This window comes from Antedon mediterranea, chromosome 5 (genome assembly GCF_964355755.1).
Source record: "Antedon mediterranea chromosome 5, ecAntMedi1.1, whole genome shotgun sequence".
Taxonomy (NCBI): Eukaryota; Metazoa; Echinodermata; class Crinoidea; order Comatulida; family Antedonidae; genus Antedon; species Antedon mediterranea.
The window spans coordinates 10,335,701-10,357,899 of record NC_092674.1 but is presented as its reverse complement, the minus strand read 5'-3'; the positions used below and the strand labels follow the sequence as shown (position 1 = coordinate 10,357,899).

The 22,199-nt window shown below is 31.7% G+C and overlaps 1 protein-coding gene across 3 annotated transcripts in view; it reads left to right on the top strand.

Moving 5' to 3' along the window:
• LOC140050018 (uncharacterized) overlaps positions 1-22,199 on the top strand; it is a 146,242-nt gene that overhangs the window by 19,721 nt on the left and 104,322 nt on the right. For 2 of the 3 annotated variants that reach the window (XM_072095008.1, XM_072095007.1), the window contains exon 1: positions 10,247-11,032. In XM_072095008.1, coding sequence (XP_071951109.1) covers positions 10,983-11,032 — 50 coding nt within the window. In that variant the 5' untranslated portion in view covers positions 10,247-10,982. Of the gene's footprint in view, positions 1-7,205; positions 7,239-10,246; positions 11,033-22,199 lie in introns of those variants that run through there. The other variant, XM_072095009.1, reaches the window with a different exon arrangement.

The following is a 22,199-nucleotide window of genomic DNA, read 5'->3' as shown; positions in this document are numbered from 1 at the left end:
GAAGTAGATAATTTTATTTATGAAAAGTTTGAATTGGACATGTCAAATAAATGTAGTTATTATTTCTTGTAAACCTGTTTATAGTAATACGTGGGGCCTTAAAAGAGGATTTTTAAGTTATGAGAGAGTTCAGTGTGCATTGAAATGTTTAGTTGAATGCGGACGCATATCTGTAAGAAGTATGTGTGGGGGGGGGGGGGGGAGTGTTGTGAGGACGTGAAGAGGATTGAGATAACGTGAGGAGGGTTGAGAGTGAGTGTAGGATAGGTTGATAGGACAGGTGGAAGGTTGAGATGAAGTATGTTTGAGAGGGTGTGAGGAGAATGGAGAGGGTGTGAGAAGGATTCACTCAGAGGGTGTGAGTAGGACTGAGAGGGTGTGAGGGGGATTGAGAGAGTGTGAGAAGGATTGAGAGGATGTGACAAAGCTGATGGGAGGGTTGAGACTGATTAAAAAAGGTTGAGTGTGCCTGCAATTGGTTGTGTGGGTTGAGAGGGAGTGAAAAGAGCTGGGAAGCAGTGGAAAGAGTCAAGAGGGAGTGGAAAGAATTGAAAATGAGAGGGAGAAGTATTGAGATGGTGTGATGGGATTTAAAAGATGGGTAAAAATTGAGAAGAAGTGGATACCCTGTATTATTGTATCAGAAATGTCCAAATCTGAAATTTTATTTATTGTCACCATGTATATTATATTATCTATCACAAAAAGATTATTTTAATTTGATTTGAACTTGTGACCTTAATGCCTACACCACACCATTGCCTCCCTAATGACCTACGACATTAAGCAGACTGTAAGTACAGCAGTATTAATTTGACGTTCAATCAATCCATTAAGTGACTACAAACGATAAGAATCCCAACAGCCTAATCCATTTCTTGGATTTTCTATGTATCACATACTCATCTGAATGCTAATGATGAGACATGCCAACTCACTGTGGTTTAGAAAGCAAGCATTTGTCATTGCGTCTTAAATAATGCTTATTAATATCCAGTAAAGGTGCTATTCCTCACCATGTGTTACTATGATCATTCCTACATTATTTCTTGCGGATATGATTATAAATCATGAGGTCACTAGTTCAATGACATAATTTGACCTTTCACCCTATATTATGTTGCATACATTAAAATAATAAAAGTTTTCCTAAATATACTATATTTTTCTTGCTATAAAACATTGATTTGTCAATATGAAATATAAGATTATATTAACCCCATACCCTATTTTTTTGCCGAATTTTGTAGTCAGGCCACATGGGTCTATTATATTGGAATTTTTTTTTATTGAAGTTCTAGTTAAAGAACTTAAGCTTGAATTATTGAATCTAAAATTCATGATAATCTAGAAAATCCATTTCCTACTTTTTAAAAGCTAGGCAACAACTGTAAAAGAGAACAGGGCTCCCTCAGAGAGCATTTTGATGTGTCTAATATGCGTCTAATATGTTAAATATGTACTTGTACTTATTTAATTAATATCGTTGAATCTCAACCAAAACATGCTTTCGGTTTCTATAATACTATCTCAATATCTACTAAATGCAAATTTGTCGTGTGTGTAGTACTTCCTTTATAGAAATATTTTTTATTTGAAGTTGTAACATGTATTTACAGTACAGTACTACTTTAATGGTAGATTAAAGTTACAAAACACTACCATATCTACTGTACTGTATGTCTTTCAATTTATATGTATTTTTTCTCCATAATTTTTGAAAAATGTTATTCTAAAGTTGCCAAATGTCATGTCATTTTTTATTTAATTGCAGTATCAAATTTGTCGGTTTCACCCTCAAAATGATCTAATTTTGTTTTTATTAAAAAATGTTAAGCCAGGGTGTAGTTAATCATGCATCCATGGATGTAATTATGTTTAGAGGTGGGTAGAGACACCCACCTTCAAAGTTTTTAAAAGCCTGTTTTAAAGCTTCCACCCAAATGGCCTAATTGCTAGACAGCACCCACCCAAGAAACACCTGGTTACTTAAATATAGTTTTTTTTCAATACCACCCACTCATTTAGCTTTTTATATCACGTCCACTATGGATAAATAAGATTATCCTAGCTACATTGCAGCACTATAGTAATAGTTCTGTTTTCCATAATTTTTTTGCTATTAAATAACCCATAATTTTGTTGTTTCAAAGAGTGTTTTTAATCTTGCGTAAAAATATATACTGTATGGCTTAACTACTGTACAGCTGAGTGTATTGTTTTAATCTTTTATACTTCTAGCACTTAATCCTAGCTTGACAATAGCAGACACCACCAGTTACATCAAGCTAGCCATATAACTATCAGACTGTTACATTACCGTAAGCGTAATGCCATATACAGTAACTAATCAGTCTGTTGTAGTAATACATTAGTTTACACTACAAGCAGTGGCGGATCTAGGATCTGATGAGGGGGGAGGCCCCCCCTCCCGAGGCTCCGAAAATTTTTGAAAAAATATACACTGTTTAATAGGCTAGAGAAACTGTTTCCATCACACTTAATAACAAATGTTACATAATGTAAATTTAAAGAAATTCTTCCTAAATACTGTACGGATCTTTTTCAACGAACTAATAATAAACTTTGATCGAAAAACCTTCAAACAAAATTAACATTTGGTAAATGCGGTACTCCGAAAATGCCTCGATAGTGCATGTGTTGTGTACCGTGTTTTGGTGATCTGTTAACCTCAGAGATATATACCCTACAACCGGGTGAATAACTCAATGTAATTTGGTATACAATGATTGCAGTAATCGCCGTGTCTATAACACAAATCAAAAAACAACAAATACACCACATACTTTTTTTCGGCCGTCCTGTGTACATACAAAACATTTTATGTTTATTTTATGCCTATAAAATAATAAAAGAACACCATGTCAGTATTCACACGATGAGCGAGCTAGACAACGTGACGCTGGTAGTTTAGGAGTGCGTGCGTTTTGAAAATAACTCAGTTGTGGGTATTTTCTGAAGATTTTAAATCGCGTTTTCTTTTTAAACTCTTGAATTCATAATAGTAATTGAACTCTTAGCTCTTTCACTGTGTAGGCCTATTTACACAACTATTAATGCTAACCCTAGCAGCTCTAGTAGGTCCTAGCTAGGCCTAGGCTAACTCTTCTTAATTAAAAGATTAATCCACAACTAGCGACGGTCAATCGCGGGTAGGTTGCATCTTTTTTTTTTTTTTTTTTAGAATTAAGGGGGGTTGGCTGGCCACCCTATTCACCCCCCTACTGTAGATCCGCGACTGACAGGTTAGCTTGTTTTATATAAGGAATATCATTACACTGTCCGCATTCATTGGAAATATGTACTGTAGGTATACTTGGTAAAGTTTTTTGTTTTGCAAAATTGAGAATAAAATTTTAAAAGAACACATGTGTATGTTGTGCTTAAGATAGTTCATTACTGGTGGTGGAAAAGCATGTTTGATTTGGGCCTGAACATTTCAAGGTGTGTCCAAAACAAATCCTTTTTATTCATTCCTCCTTCATTATTTATTCCATCCTTTATCATTTTAAATAGGGAGTTGGTAGGGGAAAAATTCCTTTTTTCCCACAAAAGAGGAACAATTTCTAACATATTAAACTAGGAGCCCTATAATACATATTTTTATGGCGTTATTCTATAGTTTGAAAAGTATACCAAAGCAAAAATAGGGGGTTTTATTCTGTAGTATAATCAAATTCTGATTGTACACACATATGGACAGACAGACAGAAGTAAAACCCACTGCACTTGCGGTTACTGACATTCATATATAGTAATATTTAGTCTAATGTTCTCCATTAGAGTGTTTAGTGCGTTTCACAGTGAGCAGGCGCGTAGGTGATCGTCTGCGTGATTTGTTGACATTTGAACATGAGTTTAATTACTTGGCTAAAATAAAATGAAGGATTGATTGGCAACTAAAGTGCTGTTATTTAAACCTGAAACCGTTACGTGGGCATGTAAATAAATGTCATGTGTTTATTATACACAAAGTAGATATTAAGGAAAAAAATAGGTTTTTGTTGATTGGTGGTGTTGACCATATGTTTTTGAAGTGTTAAGAATATATTTTTTTTGCATATTTTAACGAATTATTGGAACCAGTATAAAGTAATGTTTATAGTATTATAAGTATATTATGTTCTTATATGTTGGTAATAATAATATTGATGGTTTTAAAAATATTTTTTATATAGCAGTAATAATTTTATTTATAAACATTTTAGAACTTAATATTGAAAATATAATCATAATATTTTCATTTTAAATTGGCATTAAATTAATTTAAATCTGAATCTGAAGTCATGCTGAGGAACATAATTATGAGCATACAGATATTGACTTTTAGACTCAATAGCTGTGTAGTCACATATGTGTAGTCATATGGTACAATATAAAAATTAACGATATCACAATGGAATTAAATTGTTAAGTACCTATAATGAACGATGAAATGAAATCTAAATTTTAGTATACTTTATATTTTTAGGTTTTATTGGTTTGAAATTGTTTACATACGGTGTAGACTTTTCTTTCTCACAAAAATAATAGTAATACTATTCCAATTCCATTTTCGAATATAATCCTACTTCCTAAATTTGGACAGAAAAGACTTTAGTATAAATTTTATAAAACAATCCAATTATAATCCAACCTTTAATTCTATAGTTTGAAAAATATAACAAAGAAAAAAGGGGGGTTTTATTAGAAAAAAGGGGGTTTTATTTTGTAGTATAATCAAATTCTGATTGTACACACACATGGACACACAGAAGTAAAAAAAAAATTAAGTTAATTTAAAAATAATGTTGTACTGTATACATGCCTCTGTGGCAATACTCATTATGCTATAGAATAAAACAAAAATTAAGATTTAAAATATACAAATACAGTAAATCTTTAAAGATGGTTTTACATGGTTGATTCGCACGTCTATGTTTAAATTCCATGAAAGGTATTATATATATATTTGCCAAGTATTTCTTGACCTTGTTTAAGTCTTGGTCATTTTCTACAGCGTAGGATCTAATTAGTATGATCATATCCTGGTTAAAAGCAACAACGGCAGCCTGTGGCCAGACGACTTTTGTCTTGAGATTATCAACGTGGAATCATTAAAAAAACCAGTATAGTTCTAGACGTATTCAAATTGATTTATGAAAGGATTAGGCAAGAAAATGATTATAGATACTTTATTGATTAATTATTATCAATATTTGATAGATTAAAAATAAATAATTATGATACTACAGTCAAATTCAGCTAATACTTGATTCACAATTACACTACAATATAATTGTCACTGCTTTCACATTCTAGTTTGTTTTGGTGTGATGTTAAAATGCTTTAAAAAACTCATTAATAGAAAGATACGCGCATATGCGCAGAATTATGTATACCACTATGTTACACATCATTGTAACATGGAAAACGGTTTCACACCTTCGTACCTAACTAAAAATTTTTGGCAATTTTGTAAGATTTTTTTTTTAGTTAAGTTGAATTGGCATTCGTCCCAATTTTTGGCAATTTTTACATACAATGCAATTATTTTTATGTCTTCAGGTTAAAATATAATTATTTATCTAACTTTCAATCAATTGATTTAGTTAGTAGCAATTTATAATGGCCTTCATTCAATGCATGATCTACTAGTAGAATTGATGGGATTGTATCGGTTCTCGTCAACAGTCGTTTGCATATTCTTTCGTAGTTTTTAAAAAAGTCAGAAAAATCATACTGTTTTTATCTTTTTTTAAATACAGTTTAATCCCTCCTGTGAAACAAACAAAGGACAATATGTTTGTATTTTTACACCACCATTTTTACCACCAAACTCTGTTTAAGGGACATCCCTATTAAGAAGACGCATTGTTATAAGCATGAACGAGAATTGAGTGAGTGGCCGAGCGGTTAAGACAGTGGAACCGTAATTACGTAGCCATAACATCGGCAGGGGTTCGAGGCTCACTCACTCCATGGTTCTAGTGGTAGAATGAGTCTTCTCGGATAAGGACTATAAACCGTAGGTCCAGTGTACACATCTAGCTCGTGTGCACTTTAAAGAACCTAGTACATCTTTCGAGACGAGTAGGTATTACCCTGGTGTACTAGTACATCACAGCCACTGATCACCAACTGGGCCCTCTGGGAGACCACTCTTTGACTGAAGAGGTTACCCAGTATAAATATATATTTCAATCAATCAACGTGTCCCGATAATAGAGGTTCTACTGTGATATAAATATTTTATGTTGTGAGACAATACATCTTGATTAAATTTAATAATTCTTTAGATATTGTTCCTTCATTTAAAAAAAAAGAATTCGTTAAAACCTGTTGACATAAAATGATGATGATAATTATGGCAAAACATTTTCATATTCATGTCCCTTTAGTAACAGCTTTGTCATGTTTACAGGCTATAAACTGTGCTATTTTCTGATTGTTTGTACAGTAATCTAGCATGTGTAATTGCCCCTAGCTCCATTTTCCAATTAAGCAATCAGTGTCGAGGCCTTTGTGTCAATGTAATATGACTTTTTATCAGTAGTTGGTACGCAAATTGAACTGCTAATGAATAGGGTTTATCATCAGGTAATGTATTGTATATGTTGCCATTATGCGTGCAATGTTTGACTTACTAATGTTCCCATTATTGTACTGTCCTAATGGTATTTAATGATGTTAATGTTTATAAGTACTGTACCTTAACCATGGAGATGTAGGGTCGATAAAACCATTTGTTTGTTTTAGACAATATTCTTAGAAAAAAGCATTAGTAGAAATCAACAAAAAACACAAAATTCATGTTCACTTGTTGAAACAGTTTCTATTTTGCAAACTCCTACTCTGATCACTAAAAAAATATAAGTATAATAATTGCTATAATTAATTTTAGTTGTCTTGTTAAAAAATTGTTGTAGTAAATAAAAGTTCAGTAGTTAAACTGTCATTATATAGCACATGTGCATGTTACTGAGCATGCACAATGATGATTTTCCAACTTGACACAGTGTTGCTTGGTGCGTCATAAAAACTGAAGGCCACCACGCCATGTTTTGACGCTAGTACGATCAGGGAAAACCCCTGGAATAGATATTTCTAATTGTTACTAATTTAGAATGATTGATGACACCAATCTGTAATTATTTGAGACTGTACTTATATAATTAATTTCTTTTTTTCTGCATTATTTGTAGGGTGAAAAAATACAAAAAGCTCAAGAAAATGAGGTAATTGATTTTTTTTATAAATGTTACTGTATTATTGATGTTTTTTACTGTATATTCAAAACAAAGGTTTCCATAAAGTTTTGTTTTCCTAATATTTAAGGTTATTTTACACCCATACTGTACCTCTCTGATTATAGGCCTACGTAGCTTTTTAAGTAGGAAGACGCATCTATAATGATAAAAGTTAACAAGTAAAAACAAATCATTATTTATTGCCAGAAATGTTTAAATACTGCCCTCTATGATCTACTGTAACACTATTTTATATAAAATATACAGTAGACTCTGTTGATACAGCCTCTTTAATTTTCACTAAAAACTTTCCTGCTGATGATTTTATTTATAATAAATATTAAAATATCCCTGAAGGTTTTTTTTTTTAAATTCATTTTAGTTGTTCTATAAAAAAAATTCAAATTGTAACCAAGTACTCACTTGCTAACTTTTAGATATAATAATGATACCCGTATCCTTAACTTGTTGACCCCTTCCTCCTCAATATTGGATGTTACAATTAATACGTTTAAATTTTTATAAAAATATGAAATTACCAAAGTACTAATGATTGAAGTTCAACAGCATACATCAAAATAATAATTATTTTTGTAATCTTAAATTGAAAATCTAATCATAATTTAAAATAAATTATTTTATATTTTTATTGAATCCATTTTAAAACTTTGAAATATTAAAGGCATAATTGTACATAATTATAGACATTTCTTTTCATAATGTTTTAAACATATATTATGTACAGTAATAGTAGCTAGTACTGTGACATGAATAACATATATTATGTACAGTAATAGTAGCTAGTACTGTGACATGAATAACATATATTATGTACAGTAATAGTAGCTAGTACTGTGACATGAATAACATATATTATGTACAGTAATAGTAGCTAGTACTGTGACATGAATAACATATATTATGTACAGTAATAGTAGCTATAGTACTGTGACATGAATATATAATAATAAAATATAAACAGTATGGTCTGTTTAAAAAAGCATTCTAGTAATTTATATTTTAAAAATAAAATAAAAAACAACATTGTTAATATACAGGTATAGATGGATAAAATCATAACTAATAAACTATAAATCAAATAAACAATGATGATGTATTTATTAAATAATCACAAATGATGTACAGTATTTAATTTATTTTAAAATATTTATTGTGAATGCCGGCGATCATAGGGCCTGTTTCTGCTGAGCAGAAATAATCGATTATTAACCGTTTATTTTTTTAATCGATTATTTTTGGGCAGCAGAAACGGCGCAAAATAAAATAACCGATTAAAAATAACCGATTAAAAACACTCAATCCATTGCGTGTTTTAATCGATTATTTCTTGTTTTAACCGATTATTGCGGAGCAGTTTTGAGCTGCAACACAAATAGCGATTATTGACCTCACTTTGACCTCTAGAGTATGACAAACTTATTCACGTCACAAAGCATGCTGTTTATTTGCGCGATATCGACGACGATCTGCAAAACCACGATCGCGATGTAGACCGAATAAAAATCAAATGTTAAACATTTGATTTTTATTATTTTGTGGGGGAGAATTATACCGAGAGACTCCGGGATTCTGTGTTACAAGTACACCCGTTACATACCACCAGTTCAGGCTAACGATGTTTTACATGTCATTTGTTAGTAGGCCTGTTGTCTGTTGACTTGTTTCGGTAGAAATATAATAGCCTCTAGGCCTAGCAGGCCGAAGGTAGAACCAACGAACGGCGAAACGAACCTTTTTCGCCGACGTGTCCTTATTAATATAACATCATCGGTAGTAGGCCTAGATGTTTATTTTAGAAATAATAAAGCTTTACGTAAGAGTAATTTTTAATCCTACATGTGAGAGTTTTAGGCAGCGATAGGATGTAAACAAACCAACTCTCATCGGCCTTTCATAACTTGAACTGCGCTGTGGGGGAATGATGACGTGATTTTAAAAACCGATTACCTGAATAACCGATTAAAGTCGTAGCAATTTTCAATTGCAACGCGATTATTTTTGTGGTTTGCGGTGACTGGAAAAAATCGATTATTTTGATTTTTTCAGCAGAAACAGACCCATAGATAGAAAAAAACAAGTAGATGCAAACTAACAGTTTAGTACTTGTTTTATATTATCGATTAACATACTTGATAGGATAGAAAGATATAGCACTGTAATTGTTTATAAACTGGTCTTAGGACAGCTAAATACACTGTCGCATATATTTGTCACTCCAATTGACATCAATCTTTTGACACTTGATTAATTACACTTTATTCTTTGAATTCAGGAGTTTGTTTCCTAGAAATTTACATAGCTTTGCAAAGTTTAACTGTAATTATTTTCTCTAGGGTGTCTGAAAAGTTAATGATTTTCTTAGAATTTTTAAGTTAAAAAATGTTTTTTTTTTTAAATATGAACAGCTGTTAAAAAATATGCTTAAAATTAAATCTAGAATATTACTCATGTAAATATTCTACCGAATCAGATTGTAACTTTATCCCAAATTTGGAAACATTTTTGTAATTTAAACTAAACCAATATTATAGATGCCATTTCAAATTGTTTTATTTTTATTTATTATTGTATTTTTTTACGGTTGGGACTGCATTTTTTCTGCTGTAGATTTTCCTCTACGAACTACAAACATGTAGATGCTCTAATATATATTGAACACCTTGATCTTATTCTTATTGAAAACCTCAATCTTTTGAATTTCAAATCCCAGTAGTCAATTGTCTTACAAAACAAAAAAAAAGACAATTTTTAATAAATATTAAAAATTGTCTTGTCGTTTATAAAGCTAAAACTAATGTGTGATTTATAGCCTATAGAACATGGCAAATGGATCAAAATCTTAAAGTGTATTTCCTAACCTTTGTAATACTTTCATACATAAATGACAGATGTCTATAATATTGTGACATTTTGAAAAATCAAATTATTTTGTTAAAATCAAACATTTTATCAAAGGAGACTGAGTTGCCATAATTATTAAACACTAAATGAAATTTGAGTTAGCACTAAGAGTAAAAATTGAAACGTTTGACACATTTTAAATCTTTTACATTGTGTCTGTCACATTAAATATCTCTTATCAAGTTACCTAACCAGTTTTCACTTCAATTGCTTCCACACTGACCCGGTGACTTGTGCTTTATGGATTGCCTTGAGGGTTTTCCTGATTTCATGACGTCACCAGCAGGAGAACGTGTGCAATAGGCTTACTAGCTTTGTGTTTATGCTAGTGTTCGCTGAACCGCCAAATGAAAAGCATATTATGCTTAGAACGACCTGAGCATCCGTTTGTATTAACCATATCCATAATAGTTTTCTTGGATTTTTTTAGTGTATTCTATTGTTGACATTTTTTTGGAAATACTATGTGGAATTTTTAAAGCGATTTGTAACTTTTAACACCTTATTCGGATTGATGAGACTTGTCTAGTTGATATAAAATAATGGATCATATATATTAAGAAAAAAAACATGTTAGTGATGCATTAGATTGTATGCATTTGCACAGCATTTGTTACACAGACATAAAGGATATACTATTTGTTTGAATGCTGTGTGTGTGAACAGGTTGTATATGGTAGGAGATAAAGATTGATTGCTCCCGATTTGTTTACTGTTACCATGTGATATTGATATCACAATACTCTTCGATGGATTTGTACAGTAATACAATTGTAGATTAAATTTAATTGTTTATTTAATTGTTCAATCATGTTGGAATTTGGTTGGGATTTACCTTTCCTGGACTTGGATGAGTTTAGGTAAGTCTTCTCTGTACTGTATTGCTATATTTTCGGTAGGTATGCATAACATGTGATACCGTATTACAGAATTCGCCTATGGTACTGGAAAAATATATATGAGCACTGTTTCTATAATTTAACAGTATGAGTTATATAATTTACACAGTGCTACGCAACAAAATTGATTGACATATACACAATATTATTTTAAAAACTGTTGCGTATTAAATTTGGAATTTATTCTGACTAGAATAGGCCTCCTCTGATTGTGAGGGCGTTTGTTGTATGAGACAGTGTATCTGGTGGTTGAAAATCTGTCATAATACCATATATGGCTCTGTGGTCTAGTGGTATGATACTCGCCCTGTAAGCGAGAGGTCGCAGGTTCGAATCTCGCCAGAGACATTTTTTCATACAAACAAATACTGAACTTTCGCCAATGAGCTACGCTCGATGCAATTATGAGAACATGTTCTGAATATGAGCACTGTTTCTATAATTTAACAGTATGATTTATGGAAAAATTATAGATACAGTACTAAGATTTGACTAGATATTTTGTGTATTTCTACATCCAACAATAGTAATAATTATCTTAATTTGAACACATGCGCAAATTATAATAATTCTTTCCCTCACATTAAATAGATTGCAATTTTAAGTGCTACAGTGATCATTTACAAGATCAATAATACTGTTAACAACATTTTTACAACACTCAAATAATCTGATCAAATGTTATTTCTAAGTACCGGTATCTAAAAAGATAAAAAGTTTGAATAGTGTATATTGTACACATTTTTGCTAATTGCATGGTGTACAAACACAGTATGTGAGTGACCAAGCTGTTAATACAGTGAAGCCATAATCCATAGCCTTATGGCAAGGGTTTGAGGCTCACTCGCTCCATGGTTCTGCTGGTACAAAACCATGTCAACCATGTAGATCCAGTGTACACATAATGCTTATGTGCACTTTAAAGAACCTAGTATATCTTTCGGGACGAGTAGGGTGTTCCTGGTGTACTAACTCATACGTACACAGTCACTGTCGTGGGCTAGACGAATTAGTAGTTGGCATCACCGACATGGCGTGTGACCCTTGAGGGAGAAGCAAGTCCACAGAGTATTGAGACAACATTAACATTTGGTAAAAAATGACATGAATTGTATTGCTTTAAATTACATTTTAACAGCTCCAACTCCCTGGTAAAAATATTTGCTAGTTTTTATTACAGTACAGAAATACAATCTTCATTAATGTGACATAGATAACTTTAAGAGTCAAAAGTTATAAAATGTGTTTAGGGTACTGTAGAAGGTGACTTTGCCTATATGCTCCACTCAGCACAAAGACGGTCAGTGTATGTTGTTTGAACTTTAGGTCGACTTCATTGATGTGACATATGTTGTTCATGCATTATGTTGTTTGAACTTGATAAATTCTTTATAGATGTGAAATTTTAGTTGTTCATGAACATTATGTGTCTTAAACTAGAGGTCCTTACTGTATGCGACTTTTAGTTGTCCATGTACGTACTGTATGTTGGTTGAACTTGATGAGCTCTTTTCATATGAATTCATGAATTTCATATGTTGAACTAGAGGAGGTTCCTCCTCCTGTGAAGTATTTTAGTTGTTCATGTATGTAGGTTGAACTAGATGTCCTAATGTGACTATTAGTTCATGTGCATTGTTGGTTAAACTAAAGGTCCTCATAGATATGACATATTTTAGTTATCCCTTGCATTCACGCATCATATGTTGTTTGAACTTGATTGAGCTCTTCATGTGACATTTCGTTATTCATTGCAATTATGTGCATAATATGTTGGTTGAACTAGAGGTCCTTATAGATGTGACATATTTTAGTTGTTCCCTGCATTCATAGAATTCCAAACTTGAGTTCAGACTAGAACACATGTTGCCTATGGAGTGATCTCCTGTCTGTTTAGTAATATTTAGTTACACTTTGTAAAAGGCTATCAGCACGTCATTATGTACAGAAGTAGATACAAATGTTAGATAAAAAAGCTCAAGTATTAGAATAAAAAATGCATTTAGTAATTTCACCAGTACCAGTAGCATGGCAAAAAGCTGTACAATAATACCTTAATTGATAAATGATACATATTTATAATTGTAGAGAAAAAATACAATACAAAACTATGTTTTAACTTTTAGGCACAACATTCAGTTGAAATATTGTTATAAACTTTAAAATGAAATTTTCCCCTACATATAACATTTATTTTACATTTATGCAGTTAGCTAAAAAACACCACACAATAAATAACGATTTAAATGGTGATCCAACAATAATAGTGCATTCAGTGTTTTTATACTAAATAGTACCATTTTTTTATTCAGGACGTGAGACACGACTACGTCTCTGCGCTCATGATTCTGAGCATTTGAGAAAATGCTATTTAACCTGTTACTTGATAGTGGTCCCATTTCTACTACTACTTCTGCTAACTGGACATAATTTATTCACACACTATTTAACTATTAACCATTTATTTCCTCTCAGCAGAAACAGGCCATAATTGCTTCTACATACTGTACTGTACTATTTCCATTGTGAAAAAATATCTGATTTAAACTCTATGAATAAATTAACGCCAATTTCTTGGCTGTAGAAAAGCAACATATTTTCAAAACCCAGTTAAATAGCATTCTCAAAATAATGTTTAAAAAACATCCAGCCGGTTATCACTGCAATTTTTAATGCAAAATCAGGTTTATTTGATTGACCTTTGTCAACTACGGGACTCATCGTGAATGATTGACTGAGAACATTGCATTTTAGTTTTCAAGTACTCACTGATTTAAGTGGGTATGCGGTCAATATAAAAATTACATTTTTAAATAAACAGTTATTCGACATTATGTAGCAGAAACAGGGCTTCCATGTCTTTGATTTCCCTTGAAATTACATTTTTTTTATTCTTGTGAATTTTAATCTAAAATATTATTAAACAGATAAGATAACAGTTTTGATTATATTTAACATAACACTTTTCTTATCAGACTTCTCTAATGTTTTCTGATAAAGTATTATAAAAAAGTAAGTTGAAATTTTACGATTTACAACATTCATTTTGTTTAAAAGGTTTTAAAATTATATTGCAAAACATTTTTACACCTAATAAAACCCCCGAGTTCATTATTATAGAAGTGAATTTTAGACTGTAAAATATTATATTCTAATTGTTGTAGTACTGTTATTGTTAATGTATAGTATAAATCTGTGTTTTAAAACACATCCTTTAGTGTGTTCATTTTTTTCTGGTACACAATTCTGTTTTCTTACGACCTGGCTGTCAGCGACCCAGGTTCACTTGCTCTTTTTGGCCCGGATTTGTACACAATAACAGTAAACTAATCCTATGCAGAGAAAAGTAAAATGACATAATGTCAACTTCAATTTTCTGTTTTTTTTTAATTTGAATGAACTTTTCAGTAGAAATGCACTGATGCCTGGAATTATACAATAGTTTAATATGTAAATTGTTTATTTGTTGTTTAGTGGTATTTTACTCATTCTATGATTCCATGGTTCTAGGTCCAAATCCTATAAGTTAACCATATGTCAATGCACAGCTTGTCCTACACAAATAATTATTTGTTTCAAAGTATTGTGTCAACTTTGAACCCATGGGAGTGATTTGTAGTGTGAAGGTAGTATTCATCTCATTTTGGTTCAAATTTATCGCCGTTGCATTATGTATTGTTTGAATTACTGATTACATTAAAACAAATTGAGGCAAAAAGAAACAATACCTTTATTGAAAGTAGTACAGTACATACAAAGTAACCTTCACTATGATGTTATCATCACCAATGTTTCAGGCATAAAGTGCAAGTTTGATCCACATTACTATTGTAAGTTAGAATAAAATCTCACACAGCTACTGTATAAGGACTTCAGTTTACAAATTAAATACAAAAAAATCAGTCTTTTCTCAGAATTCTAGTTTGTGTTGATAAAGTTGTAGACAAACCTCACAATTAACGCCAACATTCGGCAATGTAATTTGAATGCATTAAAATTTATTTATAAATTTATATTTTTGTATTTTGCCAGTTTTCAAATCACATTTCTGTTTTTTTAAATGGACAATAAAGTATATGACTATATGACTATGAAAATTTTAATATAAGATTAGCAACTTCAAAGATAATATTGAAAGGAAGGGAGATATTTTGGCAGGTTGTTGATGATATGATTAGGATGTTAATACAGATTGAGAACATACATAACATTGTCCCTCCCCATCCACATTCTCCTTTTCCTATGAAGTCAGGTAGAATGTTACGATGTGCTAAATGTTAGTACTGCTATCCCTAACTACTGACATGATTGATGGTTTTGTTAGCAATGGAATGTGTTCAGAGAATCATTAGAATAAAAAATGAATATTCGAATGCATACAGTTATGCATATTTTATCTTAAACATTAATGATACATAGTTAAATCATGTCTCAAGAATTCTTTATAGGAAATCATACTTTTTTTTTAAAATACATTAGCACATCATCCTGAAATGTATTGACAAAATTAGAACGCAATCAGATGTTTGAATAATTTTGAAGCAGAAATGTATATAATAAATTGATAATTCAGGAAACTTTTGAGGTGCTGATTTCATCTACAGCTGACCAGCAAAATTACATTCATTTTCTCTTTCTGCACTTCTGAGAAAATGCCAATATCTTGACAGTTTCACATTTGAAATGTCATGAAAATGATTAAAACCGAGTTTACTGCACTTTTGTTCAACATTACAATTGCTGATGTTTAGTACTGTGTGCCAACTTCACTATTAAACATGATTTGGATTTACCCTAGGAGGTCAGAAGAGCATACCAATTTGGTCAATTATCAAGGACAGAAACCATGGGTAGTAACTACAAGACCATATTAATTATTTATAATTTATCTTTCATAAAATATTAAATACATGTAATTTAATTTTGAAAAGAATTTTACTGTTTACAGTTTGTAGCCTATATTATAATATAATATTTTTAGTAAATTTATTTTAAATTAAAGTACTTAGTAAGTCTCAAATAAAAAAGTAAGTTGTATGTTTATAATTTTACTTAAGTATACTGAAATAACAAACAAATATTTTTCTTATATTCATCTTAACTTTAATAGCGACTTGTTATAAAAAGAAATAAAGCTTCTGTTTTTCACTTAAGCACTTCTTAACTAACATGACTTAAGTAAAAGAGATTGAATATTGAAAGGAAGGGAGATATTTTGGCAGGTTGTTGATGATATGATTAGGATGTTAATACAGATTGAGAACATACATAACATTGTCCCTCCCCATCCACATTCTCCTTTTCCTATGAAGTCAGGTAGAATGTTACGATGTGCTAAATGTTAGTACTGCTATCCCTAACTACTGACATGATTGATGGTTTTGTTAGCAATGGAATGTGTTCAGAGAATCATTAGAATAAAAAATGAATATTCGAATGCATACAGTTATGCATATTTTATCTTAAACATTAATGATACATAGTTAAATCATGTCTCAAGAATTCTTTATAGGAAATCATACTTTTTTTTTAAAATACATTAGCACATCATCCTGAAATGTATTGACAAAATTAGAACGCAATCAGATGTTTGAATAATTTTGAAGCAGAAATGTATATAATAAATTGATAATTCAGGAAACTTTTGAGGTGCTGATTTCATCTACAGCTGACCAGCAAAATTACATTCATTTTCTCTTTCTGCACTTCTGAGAAAATGCCAATATCTTGACAGTTTCACATTTGAAATGTCATGAAAATGATTAAAACCGAGTTTACTGCACTTTTGTTCAACATTACAATTGCTGATGTTTAGTACTGTGTGCCAACTTCACTATTAAACATGATTTGGATTTACCCTAGGAGGTCAGAAGAGCATACCAATTTGGTCAATTATCAAGGACAGAAACCATGGGTAGTAACTACAAGACCATATTAATTATTTATAATTTATCTTTCATAAAATATTAAATACATGTAATTTAATTTTGAAAAGAATTTTACTGTTTACAGTTTGTAGCCTATATTATAATATAATATTTTTAGTAAATTTATTTTAAATTAAAGTACTTAGTAAGTCTCAAATAAAAAAGTAAGTTGTATGTTTATAATTTTACTTAAGTATACTGAAATAACAAACAAATATTTTTCTTATATTCATCTTAACTTTAATAGCGACTTGTTATAAAAAGAAATAAAGCTTCTGTTTTTCACTTAAGCACTTCTTAACTAACATGACTTAAGTAAAAGAGATTGATAAATTAATGGCAACCCATTCAAGAATCCCTTGCAAATGATGTTACCTTCCTTTTCCAATCTATTTGATTGCTTTACAATCGCAGAAAAATAAGATAAATAGTGTTAGGAAACCTATTGTGAAATAGTCGTAGCGGCTTCTTTATAACTAATGGCTGTGTTCGGTGTAATCAAGCGATTCCTCTGCGGTGTAATTACGTTTATTTGTGTGATTCATGTCTATGAAACAAAAGTGTTTTTTTTTATTTCCATACCACCTGGTTCAGATGTTTGCAGATTTTATGATTCTTGTACTTTATAATGTGTGTTTTATTAGGGTGTATATATCATATGAGGATTATGAAATACGACATACATTTATTTTACAGTTTCTGATGCTTTCCGGATGTTGTTGGAACAACCCAGATTTGTTAGTGCGAGGAATTTGTTTGTGGAAAACAATATTCCATCATTTTATAAATATTTGAGGATTTCGACTTGCCGATTTCTTACAAGAATAATGACAAGTGAAAACAGAATGTTAATTTGTATATAAATATTTGTTGATGGATTCAAACATGTACTACAATGGAGAGAGGCATTATATACCAATAGGTAAAAGTTTTGGTCCTCTCTCCTTCATCCTTTTTTTTGTTGTAATGTATTATACCATATAGACAATTGTCTGAAATAACAGTTGAATTGAATTGAATTGAATTGTAAATGGTTTTGGTTACAATGGTTTATTAGAATCTTACTCTGGGAATAATTGTCAGCGATATTTGAGATTGAGATACAACAGTATTCAGGGCTCGCAGAATCGCTTGCCCGACGTCCCGCGGCAACCAAATAAATACGTCGGGCAACTAAAATTTAACATGTCATGTCCCGACGGGCAACCTCTTAAAATCACCGAAAATGTCCACGATGTTTTACAGGGGTTGTGAAAAACTGTAACAATGAAAATAATAGTCGCGCACGAACGAATTCTCTTGACGTCGAGACCAGTGTAGTGTTTGTTAAGTAAATGTATGGATTGGAATTCGGTGGTATGGAACGTTATCTCCAGGAGCCAAAACATGTGTTTCTATGCAGTCGGGCGTATCAAGTCGTTGCGTATAGAGTTTCCAGGTCTGTCATATAGCACGCGGTCTCTTGCGGCATCCATTGATCGCGAAATAGGAAGCGTTGAACTCTCGGCTTTTAACTTATTTGAAGTTATTATACCAGGGAGTTTCTAATTAACAACTCCCTAGTTATACTATAAACCAAATAAAATAGGGGCTAGTATGTTTTTGTTTTTCTCAATTATCGACATCATTTTACGGTGGTAATAAAATCTGAATCTACTACTTAGTATTAATTAGTATTAGCCTGATACTATAGTAGATTAGGCCATGTTTAATTACATTCATGTTATGTATTTTGTGTGTAATAAATCATTTGCTGAATTACTGTAATTATTGTTCAAATGTACAGTTGTATTGAAAATACAGTATATTATTAAATTATAATAAATACGTAATATTAATTGTCTGTGCCAAATAGGCGGCGGCCGATGTTTTTAACACAGGCAAGTAGGCCTACCATTTTTTTATAAATATTACAGAATATAAATTTAATAGGCCTAATAATTTATTTAATAAATACATTGAATACTTAAATAGTTACAGTATATTTTTTATTATCAACATTGAAAATAATACACTTCTTCGGGTATCGCCGAGAGTTGAACTTTCAAAAACTCCAACTTGGCGGAGCACGTGGTTTTCACCACAATTCGGCACAGTTCCCTTGTGTTGTTTTCAATCACCAACTTGTGCGAGCAGATGGTTGTTTTTATCCAACCTGTGCGAGCTTCTACTGAAACAACAAGTAAACTTCCACAAGCCCGCACTCTCCACACACCATACCCATGTGCTCCTACTACGTACGGACGGCAGCTGCTGTGAGGTTTTTTGCTATACGCATGCGTATTGTTTCACGTCACGTAGACGGACGTCAGTTGATGTTTGTTTTTTTTTTCTTTATGATTTCAACGCGTTACAAGCTCATCACCTTCATAAGTACTTTGTTTAAACTTTTTAGGCCTAGGAGGCCTACATTTCTATAGGCAATATTTTAGATATATCTATTAAATAATTGTAAGATAATTAGTGCCATGTCTAGGCCACTACATTTTAAATATCGCAAAATAGCTTGATTTCGGAATTTCATTGCACAATAGAAGCAAAACGTTTTTGCTCCCAAAGTAAACCCACGTGAATTCATTCACGAAACGGAACACATCTTCGATCGATGACAAACAATGCCGTGCAACGAAGCGTAACCAACAGAAATAACATAGCGTTTTCAAGGGATTTCAGGACACCATGTTAATTAAACAATCGCAACTCTTGTACGGAGGATCGTATGAGAAAATAAATTACTGTAAAATTTTCTTAAAAGATCGGCCTACATCACTGTGTAATTGAAAAAATTTGAAAAATTGTTTTCACTACTTTAAAATCCATCGAAAAAAACACTACAGTGTATTAAGCATAGGCGTTTTTCACCGACGTTTTTTCGCGGTGCAGTCGCGGTATAAAACGTTAAAATTAAGTTAAAATAGTGGGCAAGTAAAAAAATGATGAGGGCAACCAAAATCCAAAACCTACTTGCCCGAAGGGCAACCAAATATTTTAGGATTCTGCGAGCCCTGAGTATTGTATGCTTACAGTTTCTGATGTTACTATTACACTACTGTACAACCCAATCAATCATTTTAATAATCTTTATTTTTATTTAGTAATCCACGATTATTACATTAACAATAACATCAGGTTTATTCATCATTCAATTATTAAACTATTAAATGATATTTTGAGTATTTCTAACCTGTGCTACAATATTGAACAGAACAATTTCTTCCCACAATGTTTACATTCATATGGTTTCTCTCCTGTGTGTATTCTTAAATGTGTGTTCAGAGTACTACTGTGAGTAAATTTCTTCCCACAATGTTCGCATTCAAATGGTTTCTCTCCTGTTTGTATTCTTAACAATTATTTAGGCATTTTGTCTTTATATTGGTATCCAAAAAATCAAATATTCTTTTTTATTATGGTTTAATATTGATAATGTATTGCAGCAAGTAATCAGACAGTACATAATAGTATAATCCTCTCTCTTCACAACTCTTTCTTCTTTTTGCCAGTTTAGCAAAGCGGTTAAGACAGACGTGCAACCATAATACCTAGCCATAGCTTCGGCAATGGTTTGAGGCTCACTCACTCCGTGGTTATGGTAGTAGAACGATTCTTTTGGGATCATTAAAAATTCTCCCCCTATTTCCCACTTCTTTTCCTTTCTGTCATAATTTCAAAAGAGGTGTATTTGCATGTTAGTTTAGAGGTTTGACTGATGTCCAATCTGTTTTATGATGACAAGTGTGATTGTAGACCCTATAGTTATTGACAAGTCAAGTCACAACAAACTTAATAATGGATCCAATCAATGTGTGACAAACCCCATGAGTGCACTTCCATGTTACAATAATCTCAGTTTGAGGTAACAATTAAATTTGCATCTACCGGTAGGCCTCTACTAAAATGGTAATGTGGTCTTTTAGTTTTACTATCAACAGGAAGTGAAGTCATCTCCTAGGGTTTTTTCTTTATTAGTACCAAGTATAGGTCTTTTTGAGGTTTGAAAGTCTATTTTTCAAATGAATTGTTAATACAATTTCTGGACAGGCATTTATTAAAAGATGTCTGGATTTGAGACAGTTTTTACTAATAAAACAACACAGCCTGTGGGGTGACAATTGATAAAATGATTGATAGGTGGAACAGGTTCCTTATTGTAATGATGAGGAATTTACAAACAATGATATATTCAAGATTATATGTTGACAAGTTGGAAGTATTTCTAGAGGTCATAGGTGATGATGAATAAATGCATTCTTAACTACTTTACCTAGTAAAAGTACCATATGGTATATATAATAATCGTAGCCTTTAGCAAGGATTATTAGTAAGAGCTTGATTGTCAGTATTTATCGGGATAGGTGTTTCTTTAGAGAAAAATGTCATTGTTATTATAAACTTGAGGAAGAAGGTGGTTTGTTCGAAGCCTACAAATTCCCTGGCTTATGGGCTTGATATCAATTTCAAATAGGCCTACAGTTGAAATGTTTTCATAAATTAGGAACTGACAGTAAAAACGCCTACAACTTCCGAGTGCCCCAGGCAAATGTACTGGCACATTCAACTTTTGATCCTTCTGTTTCACATGCCTGACTAAAATGTAAAGCATTCTATACACTGAATAGACTTAACAAGTTTAATAGAATATTTATTGTTATTGTTGTTTTTAATGTACAATTTTAATGAATTCTTTGATCCTGTATACTGTACATACTACCAATTCAAGTCTTCTGCTGTTTTTAAACCTTTATTTTTCTTGATCAAACCATTATCCAAAGGCTCAATTTTAACCAGCTAAATTTAAATATCTGTTCTCTGATATATTGCATAAATATACATACAGTACTAATAGGTGGTCTACAGTAGGTAGTGAAATGAGACATGTAATTGTAGTACTTAGATGCTGGTGCCAATGTGTCGTTAGACAACGATAAATAACGTATCGTCCATGTTTGAGTAAATCTAATTGCTAATGCAAATAAGTGGTTCCCAATTGTACAGTTTCTTTGGTCAAACCATTATCTGAAATGCTTAATTTTAACAAGCTAAATTTAGAAATGCATAATATTATTAGGATTTTTAAGAACAACACACAAAACATAAATGTGATGAGAAGGAGGGCTCTTTCATGACCTGTTAATGGCTGTTGCAAATTGCTCTAAATTTTGTGTCCGCACCAAAAATAAATACACATATAGTTGATGTGG